Source organism: Camponotus floridanus, unplaced genomic scaffold (genome assembly GCF_003227725.1).
Source record: "Camponotus floridanus strain SB8 unplaced genomic scaffold, Cflo_v7.5 scaffold175, whole genome shotgun sequence".
Lineage (NCBI taxonomy): Eukaryota > Metazoa > Arthropoda > Insecta > Hymenoptera > Formicidae > Camponotus > Camponotus floridanus.
This window is the reverse complement of record NW_020229298.1, coordinates 32282-44152: the sequence shown is the minus strand read 5'-3', so window position 1 is coordinate 44152 and position 11871 is coordinate 32282. Positions and strand designations below refer to the sequence as shown.

General features: G+C 48.9%; 2 protein-coding genes across 2 annotated transcripts; one reads left to right on the top strand and one right to left on the bottom strand.

Annotated features, from left to right (window-relative positions):
- The first annotated feature begins 3308 nt into the window (after positions 1–3308).
- On the top strand, positions 3309–4142 carry LOC112637524. Its single transcript, XM_025407428.1, has one exon. It carries the CDS (start codon positions 3309–3311, stop codon positions 4140–4142), a length of 834 nt encoding a protein of 277 aa, XP_025263213.1.
- Positions 4143–10096: 5954 nt separating this feature from the next.
- Positions 10097–11359, bottom strand: LOC112637523. The gene has a single exon (XM_025407426.1). It carries the CDS (start codon positions 11357–11359, stop codon positions 10097–10099), a length of 1263 nt encoding a protein of 420 aa, XP_025263211.1.
- Between the last annotated feature and the right edge of the window lie 512 nt (positions 11360–11871).

Below are 11871 nucleotides of genomic sequence, written 5' to 3'. Positions count from 1 at the left end.
GTAAGCAGCGAGGACACACTCGAGTGGATTGTAAGCGGCCACCAAGGAAATTCTGCTCGCGGTGCGGCAAAGATGGTGTCCTGACTCGCGACTGCCACCCGCCGACGGGAAACGCCCAACGGGCCGGGGACGTTGCGGCCGTCTCCCAGCCCAGCCTCGAATAGAGTACCGTCCGCGCCCGCACCTCCAAGTACACATCCGGCGACAACCGTTTGCGGCTCTCATAGATCCCGGATCTGAAGTCTCGTGCATACAGGAAGAGACTGCACGACTATTCCCCGGAATACCCCGACTAGCCCAGAACCGAGGAGACTACGTCCTCCTGGCCGATAACACACGGGTAGGGGTCACTGGGGTATTGCGCCTGCCTCTCCGATGGCATGGGAGAACCTATTGGCACGACTTCTGCATACTCCCTGGGCTAGCTAGCGCTGTGCTGATTGGTACCGACCTATGGGCGAAGATGGGATTCACTTTGCCGCCACCACCGTTGAACCAGACCGGGACGGTTTCCCGGACCAACACGATCACCGTCGGACCAAACAACGAAGCAAACGAAGAAGCACAACTCCGGGACTTTCTAGCCGCCGAATTACCATTATTCGAAGTAATCACGGGACGAACCGACCGAACCGAACATCGCATCCGGCTAAAGCCGGGACCGCCCATCAAACAGCGGTACCGACCTCGAAACCCGGCGATGCAGGCCGTCATCAATGAGGAGGTCGACCGAATGCTCGCTGAAGGCGTCATCGAGCCCTCGAGCAGCGCCTGGAGCTCACCGGTAGTCATTGTTCGAAAGAAAGATGGGCAGTATAGATTCTGCATCGATTTCCGCAGGCTGAATGCAATGTCAGATAAAGACGCCTATCCCTTGCCGCACATCACGGCTACGCTCGACAAGTTACGCGGGGCGAAATACCTGACCACCTTGGATCTAAAGAGTGGTTACTGGCAGATACCACTGAACCAAGGGAGTCGACCTGCAACCGCCTTCACCGTACCAGGGAAGGGTTTGTACCAATTTACGGTCATGCCTTTCGGGTTGCACTCGGCCCCGGCAACCTTCCAGCGGTTGCTAGATACCGTGATCGGCCCCGATCTCGAACCTAACGTCCTGGTATACTTGGACGACATAATAATCGCCAGCAAGACGTTCAGCGAACACCTGCAACACTTGAGAGAGGTATTCCGGCGACTACGCGAAGCAAAGCTACGCTTAAACCCGGATAAGTGCCACTTCTGCCGTCCGAGCCTCCGCTACCTAGGGCATGTGATTGATCGACAAGGGATACACACGGATCCAGACAAGGTGAGCGCCATCACCGGGTGGCCAATTCCCACCACCGTGCGCAAGGTCCGGCAATTTTTAGGAATGGCCTCGTGGTATCGGAGGTTCATCCCGAACTTTTCAACACTAGCGGCGCCGCTTACCGCGCTGACCAAAAAACGAGCTGGCTGGACATGGGGGACCCCCGAAGACGCAGCCTTTCAACAACTGAAGGCAGCATTGACCTCCACACCGGTTCTGGCCTGCCCGGACTTTCAGAAACCGTTCCTGCTACAAACCGATGCCAGCTCGCATGGGCTAGGAGCCGTGCTAACGCAGCACCAGACGGAGGGGGAACGAGTAATCGCATACGCCAGCCGAACGCTCAACGGCGCCGAGCGAAACTACAGTGCGACTGAGTTGGAATGTCTCGCCGTGGTATGGGGAATCCGGCGAATGCGAGACTACCTGGAGGGGTATCGATTCACCGTCGTAACCGACCACCAGTCTCTCAAGTGGCTGCAACGTTTGGAAAACCCGTCCGGACGCCTGGGGCGGTGGCTCTTCGAACTGCAACAGTTCGACTTCACCATACACTATAGAAGAGGAGGACAAAATCAAGTAGCCGATGCCCTCTCCCGGGAGCCGCAGCTCAACGCAATGCAACACCGGATAGCGTGTCCATGGTACCAACGCCTCCTCAGAGAAGTAAAGAGCCGACCAGACGAGCACCCCGACTACGAAATACGTGGTGGCCAACTGTTTCGACATATGCTACACGACCTGGATTTTAGCGAGGTACCCTCCACCGAGCAATGGAAACAATGCGTCCCCCGGGAACAGCGGCTCGACATCCTGCGTCGGCTACACGACGACCCAACCGCAGGGCATCTAGGAGTGGCTAAGACCATCGCCCGACTCGCCCGGTTGTACCACTGGCCGGGGATGTTCCGGGAGACAGCCCGGTACGTTCGGAGCTGTCCGAGCTGCCTGGCCCACAAAGTGCCGCAGCAACGACCAGCCGGGAATCTACACGCTACCCCAGTAACCGCTCCGTGGCAGCAAGTCTCAGTGGATCTAGTCGGTCCTCTGCCGCGCTCGGTCCGTGGACATGTCTGGCTCCTGACCGCCCAGGACCGGTTCAGCAAATGGGTCGAGATGGTTCCCCTGCGACGCGCCACCGCCACGGCACTGGCGAAAGAGGTGACCCGCCGCATCATCTACCGGCATGGATGCCCGGGCCAACTCATCTCGGACAACGGGACTCAGTTCACCTCCCGTCAGTTCCGTACCTTGCTGGCATCGTTCGGGATCCAGCACCGCACGTCACCTGTCTACGCGCCGCATTGCAACCCGGTGGAGAGGGCGAATCGGACCATCAAGACCATGATTAGTCAATACGTGGGCGACCGGCACCGGGATTGGGACGAGCACATTGACGCGTTGCAGTTCGCGGTAAACACCGCTCGACACGAGGCCACCGGATACACCCCAGCCTTTCTGATCCACGGCCGCGAATTGGCACCTCCCCATCCCGCCGAGCGACAACCAACGCCGAACCCGACTTCCTCGGAGTCGCATCGACAACGCCTGGAAGAGGCCTATGAGGTCGCCAGGGTGCACCTCGCCCGAGCCTTCCAAAAACAGGAGCGCCATTATAACATGAGGCGACGCGACTGGCGCCCTCGGGTGGGCGACAAGGTGTGGAAGCGGGAACGCCCCCTGTCCAGCCGCGACGACGCGTTTAATGCCAAACTCGCCCCTCGATTTGCGGGGCCCATGGAAGTACGCAGGATAATATCCCCAGTCATCGTGGACCTACGCGACGAACACGGGAAATGGCATCGGCATATCCACGTACAGGACCTGAAACCACAACCGAACATACCAGAAAGTCCTCGGGTGGACGAGGATGACGCATAATCCGGCAAAAAGCCACCGACCACGCCGAAGTACCGCCACCTTGGAACGTTCGGACGAACGCCGTTGCTAGGGAGTTTCCCTTAGAACCACGGGCCCTCTACTGCCCGACCTGCGGATGGCGGACCGCCTATTGCCCGACCTACGACCACCGGTCCAGCTACTGTCCGACCTACGACCGCCGGTCCAGCTACTGCCCGGCCTACGACCGCCGGCCCAGTTACTATCCGACCTACGACCGCCGGCCCAGCTACTGTCCGACCTACGACCGCCGGTCCAGCTACTGTCCGACCTACGACCGCCGGTCCAGCTACTGTCCGGCCTACGACCGCCGGTCCAGCTACTGTCCGGCCTACGACCGCCGGTCCGGCTACTGCCCGACCTACGACCGCCGGTCCAGCTACTGCCCGGCCTACGACCGCCGGCACCGCGACTACCCGACCTGCAACCGGACTCCGCTACTTCCACTGGAACCACGGGACACCCCGAGCCATCGGAAATTCCGCGAATGAATCCCCTCCAGGAGCAGTGCGACGAGTATATAAGGCCGTGCAACCGCGTGCGGATTAATAGTCACCATGGACCGACGCGAGATAGACGAACTCTTCGGAGTCATAAGCTCAAGCTCGGAGTCCGAGACAAGCGGGCCTACTACCACGCCGACCACGACGCCGCCAACGCCTGCCAAGCCGCCTCCAGCGGTCCCGAGCCCGGGACGATCCCGACGACCGCCGCGGCCCGGGACATCCATCCAGCGGTCCGACCAGGCAAACCGGCGGAAGGCAATCATCCTGACGACGCCGCCGGAGATCAAGCCACGCCGCCGCGGAAGAATCGCCGCTCTAGCCGACCCCCGGTCGGCTACCAGCCGTCCACCAGCTGCCAGGAACACCACGACTTCGGCAGCCAGGCCACCGACCACCGGAGCGCACACCTCCACCAGGGCTCCTAAGACCCGGCCAACAAACACCGGGCCGCCTACTGCCCGGCCCACGACCGTCGGACCGCCTACCGCCCGGCCTGCGAAACCCGGCCCGCCGACTACCCGGCCCACGACCACCGGCCCAGCAATTACCCGACCTGCGACCGTCGGATCACCCACCGCCCGGCCTGCCACCGCCGGACCATCCACGCTCGCCGGACCCCCCGCCACCCGACCGGCCACCGCCCGACCCCAGACCGCCAGGCCACCTATCACCGGGACCATTCCCGTCCGCCTGGGCGACGGGACCGTGGTCGAGGTCCCCGCCGGATCGGCCATCATCGGGCGGAGGTATAAGGTCCGCACCGCGTCGGGCCGATGGGTGATCAGGTTTCACCCCGACGGTCGCCCCCGAGCGGCCCGGCGCCTCGACGGGCCTCCCTAAGCGCGGGGTGGTGTGACGATGCTGTCGTCACTGTAAATAATTCTTGTAAATAGTAATATTAAGTTGTTCTCTAGTTCGTTCATGTTCATTTGTTTATCGTGCCAAAACTTATAAAATAAAGACGTCAATTATAGTAAGTTCTCGAGTAAATTCCTTACTCGACGCCTATGGCGCCCACCTGCGATCCCGCCTATGTTTCCCCACCGTCCTACTCCCTCCTCGACGCACGCGAGCATGGGGGGCTCTCGAGCCGTATAAAAGCCGGCTCGCACGACAGACCGGCACCTCATTCCTTTCCAGCTTCCGACCAGCTCTGAATCTCAGGGAATAACCGAGACATCTTGACTCCTGACCGTTCCTGCCGACGGAGACGGGTGTGACCTCTCCGCCGCCTGGGTTTGCCCGGCATTCGGCTTCCTGACCGTTCCTGCCGACGGAGACGGGTGTGACCTCTCCGCCGCCTGGGTTTGCCCGGCATTCGGCTTCCTGACCGTTCCTGCCGACGGAGACGGGTGTGACCTCTCCGCCGCCTGGGTTTGCCCGGCATTCGGCTTCCTGACCGTTCCTGCCGACGGAGACGGGTGTGACCTCTCCGCCGCCTGGGTTTGCCCGGCATTCGGCCTCCTGACCGTGCACGCCGACGGAGACGGGTTTGACCTCTCCGCCGCCTGGGTTTGCCCGGCACTCGGCTTCCTGACCTCGCACGCCGACGGAGACGGGTCTGACCTCTCCGCAGCCTGGGTTTGCCCGGCACTCGGCTTCCTGACCGTGCACGCCGACGGAGACGGGGCTGACCTCTCCGCCGCCTGGGTTTGCCCGGCACTCGGCCTCCGCGCACCGCCGCACGCCGCAATCGCGACACGCTCGCCGAACGAAACCGCGACCGACCGTCTAGGCTAAGTTAATCGTAAGCGTCCGTAGGTTAAGTTAGAAGTATAAGTACTAGCGCACCGTCGTAGGCTAAGCCCGCGTAATATAAGGTAGTTATAATCACCGCGTAGGATAAGGCTTAGCATAAGACATTTACCAATAAATTGATTATTAAAAGAGGATTCGTACGCTTGACTCTCCTACCTACTCCCGAATCTTGGCACCGGCGAGCCAGTCCGTGGCGCACGGGATAGGCCGTACCGTTACAATCCGTTTGATTGAGGGTGGAAAGCTGTTGTTCGAAACTTGCAAATTTTGAATAGTTTAGCAATCCTTTTTAGTAATTCGCTAATAAAGTTTCGTCCTTGATCCGTTAATATTGCTTTTGGTGCTCCGAGCACACAAATGAATCGATCTACGAAAGCTTCCGCGATGGTCTCGGAAATCTGATTCGGTAGCGGTATTCCCATACAATATTTCGTTAATTGATCCTGTAGCGTTAAAATATATTCGTTGCCTCTCTCGGTTTTCGGTAATGGTCCTACGATATCCATAGCGACCTTGTCGAAGGAAGATCCTGGTGTGTCTGTAATTATCATAGGCTGTTTAGTTTTGACTCTAACGAGTTTTTTGAGTTGACATTGTAAACATTGCTGGATGTATCTTTGAACGTCGGCTTTCAAGTTCTCCCAATAATAGTTATGTTTTATTCTGTTGTAAGTTTTTGTAACGCCACGGTGTCCTCCTGTGGGTAAGCAGTGCATCTCTCCAATAATGACAGTTCGTAAATCTTTAGGTGGATATTTGACTAATCCATTACATATAATCAATTTAACGAGTATATTAACGAATGTTGACAGAAGTTGTGATTTAATATTATTCCATGGTTATTAATTGTTTCCGTTTTTGCAATACTAATTGTTTCTAATTTTAAATCTTGAATGATATAGTGTAGGTTATTTACGGTGGTTGATATTTGGTTTAAGGTCATTGTAGGACCCTCCTGTTGTCCTTCTATAATAGGTAGAGCTATGTGGTAGTAGTTTTTATATTTTATGGCCTTAGGTTTGCCTAGAGCAAGGGACCCAAGACTTGGAAGGCTATTTCGCTCGAAGAGTTTTTGTGAGCCTGAATCTAAAGGTTTTCCGTTGGTGTCAACAAAATACATTACGTTATCTTTTCGTAATAATTCGCGACTTTCTATGACATTATTTTTGTTTTCGATAAATTTTGTCCTGGCTTTCCGTAAATTTAGATTGATGATTTTTTCGTCTTTTTCTTCTTCTTCTTCTTCCTCTTTATCTTCGTCCTTATCTGGCGGGTCTGTTCTTCTTTCGATATCTTGAACATTTTTACTTTGTTCCTTTTGATTTATAGTTTGGCTTCGGGTTTGTATTCGATCGCGTTTAGGTAGTGGTGGTTCATTTTCTTCGGTAGATGATGTGGCATTAGTATGGTCATAAAACGGTTCATCTGTTTCAGTGTCTGAAAGATATAAATGAAAATCTTCGTCTTCGCTTTCTCCCTCATCATCGGATTCTTCTAACATCCTAGAAATTTCCTCTGCATCTTGCGAATTATTAGGATTCAGCGGCTTATCTTTTATAATATTACATTTTGCTTCCATGAGATTTACAGGATTCCGTGATAATGCGTCTGCATTTACATTAGTTTTCCCAGCTTTGTATACAACATCATAATCGTACTCTGCTAGTTTCAGTCTCCAGCGTAGTATTCGCATGTTTGCGTCTTGTGCATTCTTGAACCACGTTAAAGGTTTATGATCAGTAACTAAAGTAAATTTTCTTCCGTATAAGTATGGTCTAAAATGCTTTACGCAATAAACTATGGCTAGGGCTTCTTTTTTATAAGTGTCATACTTTACTTCGTTATCTGTTAGAGTACGTGATGCGTATGCGATCGGTCGGTCTCTGTTTATTTCTCCTTGTGATAGGATTCCGCCTATGGCTATTCCTGAAGCATCTGTAATCAATATGAATGGTTTCGAAAAATCGGGATATTGCAATACAGGTTCTTCGCATAACTTTTGTTTCAAGATTTGAAATGATTCCTCTTGTTCGGATGTCCATTCGAAATTTGTGTTGTTTTTTAATAAGGACGTTAGCGGTTTAGCAAATTTAGAGAAATTGGATATAAAACGTCTGTAGTATCCGGCAAGTCCTAGAAATTGTTTAATGTTTTTCGGCGTTTTCGGTCTCGGAAATAATTTTACTGCTTCTAATTTTTTTGGATCTGGTTTTACTCCATCTTTGCTAATTACGTGTCCTAAATATGTTACTTCCGATTTCAGAAACTCGCACTTGTCAGGCTGTAGTTTTAAATTAGCTCTTCGAAGACGTTCTATTAGAGCGTTGTATTTTCTTTCATGTTCTTCTAATGACTTGGCATAAATAACTATGTCATCCATATATACAAATAATTCTTCGCCTTGTAGTCCTGTCAATACTAAATCCATTAAGCGTTGAAAAGTAGCCGGAGCGTTTTTTAAGCCGAAGGGCATTCTATCGAATTCGTAATGTCCGAAAGGAGTTGTAAAGGCGGTTTTATGACTGTCGGCAGGATCCATTTTTATTTGATGAAATCCGGATGCGAGATCGCATATGGAAAAATATTGCGCTCCCCCTAACTGATCTAGTATATCAACAATATTAGGTAGTGGGTAAGCGTCTCCAATAGTTTTTTCGTTTAAGGCTCGAAAATCGAGAACCATCCTCCAGCGTTTATTTCCTTTAGAATCGTCTTTCTTAGGCACGATCCATATGGGCGTATTGTAAGGCGACTGCGAGTGTTTCACTATGCCTCCCAGTAGGAGGTCCTCTACCTGCTTGTTTATTTCTTCTTTATGTACTTGCGGAAATCTATATTGCCGAGTATTTATCGGGTGATCATCGGTAGTCGTTATCTGATGTTGCAAAACGTGAGTTGCGGTTAAATTTTCTCCGGGAATGTGGAAACGATCTTGGCTATTTGCTATTAATTTTGTTACGTTTCCCTGTTCTTTTTCATTTAAATGCTCTAATCGCAATAAGTCGACAATTTTAGAAAGTCGATCTTCCTTAGTTTCCTCGGAAAGTACCAAGCAATGATGCGGCTCAGAAGTTGTAATGTCAATCTCGTGTTTAGATTGATGTTTTCTCATAAATTCATCTATTATTTCTTGAGATTTATTACATAAGGACGTAGAAAGTTTCGAAGACGGCTTATTCTTGTGATTAATTTTCCGAGAATTTTCGGTTTTTCTAATGTTCGAATTATATTCTTGAGCCTCTTGGACGAGGTCTTTTATTATAACATAGGAGGTTTCTAGTTTATTATTATCGTTTTTTCTTGTAAATAATCCATTCTTTGGAGATGTAAAGTCTAGAGAGGATAAAGAACTTCTTTCCTTTTTAGGATAAGGTGTCGATTTTCGTAGTGAGGTTTGGTAACCTCCCTCCTTGCAATCGACGGGGCTGGAATTTTCTGACGAGGTTTGGAAACTTCCCTCCGAAATTCCAGAATTAATTTTTTCTAAAGAGGTTTGGTCATTTCCCTCGGAACTGGAATTTTCTGAAGAGGTTTGGAAACTTCCCTCCGAAATTCCAGAATTAATTTTTTCTAAAGAGGTTTGGCAATTTACCTCGGAACTGGAATTTTCTGTCGAGGTTTGGAAACTTCCCTCCGAAATTCCAGAATTATTTTTTTCTAAAGAGGTTTGGTAATTTCCCTCTTCAGGGATTGTTAAATTATTAGAATTTTTATTTGTATAAGTTTTATTTCCTCCTTTAATTTTGTTTCTTTTATTTTGATTCATCCTTTTTTGTTTCGTATTTTCAAGTGTTTCGTCTTCGTTTCTTTCTTGGATTTTATTACCGATTTCAGCATCTTCATTGAGAATAATATTATCATGGATTCCGAAAGCATCTTCATTTATGAAATTAGTTCGAGTTTCGTCGATTTTCCTGGAATCCTTCAATGATCTTGTTGATTTTTCCTTGTCGAATGTTGCAATGTTCGAATTATGGTCATCGAATAATTCGTCTAATGGTTTTAAATGTAATGTCGGCACACGGACTTCCACCTCTTCATCTAGAGTGCTTATGATATTCAAATAAGCCTTTCCAGAAACGTTTTCCACTATTGTATCCCCTAGATAAATTCCGTGCTCTACCTTTAACTTCGGTATGTATCCTATTTTTATTTCAGAATTGATTATTCTTACATAAAATAATGACTCGGATCTTGGTTGTACGGTAAGTTTCGGGGGAGGAGAAAGGCACATTAATTCCAGAAATGTTTAGATGTCCCTCCGCGTAATCTATTTTTGAAGAAGTTTGCTTGAAGAAATCATTTCCAAGTATTCCGGATTGTGGAATCGGAAAGTCGTCGGATACAATGTGAAAAGATACAGATATTCCGAAAATTGTTAACATAATTTCTCCGAGTGTGTAAACAGGATAATTATTTATACCATTTAATTTTAAAATATTATCGAAATTTATATTAATATCTTTAGGTGTGAATTTCTCTTTAATTATATTCGGTCCGGATCCTGTATCTAGCATGAGAGTTATATGAGCGGATGCTTTGGTGAGCTGGACCTGAACAGTAGGCACGCGACTGTCTTTAGCGAGGGTTACTGTCACAGGCCGTACATCTGGGTTTCGGTTTATTTGGCGTCCTGCTGAGTGGACGGGTGTGAAGCTTGCTCGGGCCCCTGTCGCACACCCGACGTCGAAGGCCCATTGTAATTTCCCTGATCTTTTTCTTTCCAACGATTATTACTCGCGATTCGTAATTGACAGTTTTCAAGAAGATGCCCTTGTGCCTTACAATACCGACAAAAGGAGTTGGTTGTAGGTGTTGAATTCGTTCTAGTGCGACAATCCTTAGCGATATGTCCTATTTTGTTGCAAATTTGACAAGTAACGGTGGTTTTATTTATTAAATTGCGTTGTTCATTTTGTTTCTTCCAACAATTATTAGCTGAATGACCAGTTTTATCGCACCATTGACAAATTACAGAGGTTTTATTGGCTTGATTATTGTTGTTATTTTGACGACATAGTTTCGCGTCGTGTCCGGTTTTAGAACATAGTTGACAGGTTATAATTCGTTGTTGGATTACATTTACTGGTTGGCGATATTGAGGATCGCGCAGGCGACATTTATCTGCACTGTGTCCGCGTTTTTTGCAAATCTGGCAAATCAAAATTTCGGTTCCCAAGGCTCCTGGAAGTTGACCCAAAGAGGATGAATGTGTGAGCTTCCTGCAGTTACTAGCCACGTGTCCTTCTTTATAACAGATCTGGCAAGTTTCTCGTATTCGCGGCTTGTTTTGACCTGAGTGAGTCTCTTGTCCCTGTCGTAAATCTGTCATTGCCCGAAGTTCTCTTTCTATTCTTAAAGCGTCAGCAACGGTTCCATGCACGTCTAAGTCTCTCGCAATTCTTTGTTCTATTTCGGGTTTGAGTCCTCGGATAAAACATTTGCACATGTCACCTTCTAATGATGCTTTTATATTTTGATCAGGTAAAGAACGACTAGTACTACGGTATGCTTCTAAGATCTGTTTTCCCAGCAATTTTACGCGATTTGCATATGTGACTACATCTTCTTCATTTTTTTGGTAAACGCGTCCTAATTCTCCTTGTAGTATGTATACATTTTTAGAAGGTCCGTAAATTTGTTTTAAATATGAAGTCAAATTGGATACTGTGTCAAAATCTTGATCTTGGATGGTTCGTCGGGCTTCGCCGACTATTCGGGTTCTTATTACTTTGGTAAACTGTGCTTCAGCTTCTTTAGGTAGCATGGATTTAGCTTCCTCACATCCTTCGATAAAATAACTGAGCGGAATATTTTTACCATCGAAAAAAGGAACGGCTTCAATCGCGTATTTTAAGGTAGCAAATGGGTTTTGATGAGTCATGGTTTCGGACCTATTAAAATCTTTTTCTGCTTTATAAATAAGAGTATTAGTAAGTGTGTAATATTCTTGGCAAGTTATATCGCCGGAATTGTCAGAATTTGGCTCGGGCGTGTCGGCTATTAAAATAGTATTATTTATGCTTGTGTCTGTGTTCTCTAAAGAAAGATCAAAATGACTTGGTATAGATCCTACAGTTCTTTTTGGAGTAGATGTATGAGGTAAACCGAAAGTAGATGACGTAATTCCAATTTTAGATTTAGATTTTTTCTCTTCCAAAGCGAGTTTATAAAATTTTTCTACTTCTTTTTTATCGGCTTTACCTCGAGTCCCGTCACTCATTCCCGTTTCCTTGAATCGCACATATCAATCCCGGACGAGCCCCAAAAATTTACGTATGTTACGTCCAGGCCCGAGGAAGGATGGGCCGAAGGAAGGGTGTAACACTTGTATCCCGAGAACAGGTGCCTTAAGGGCAAGTGTCTCGGGTCGAGCGAGCCTGCGGGTGAGCCAAA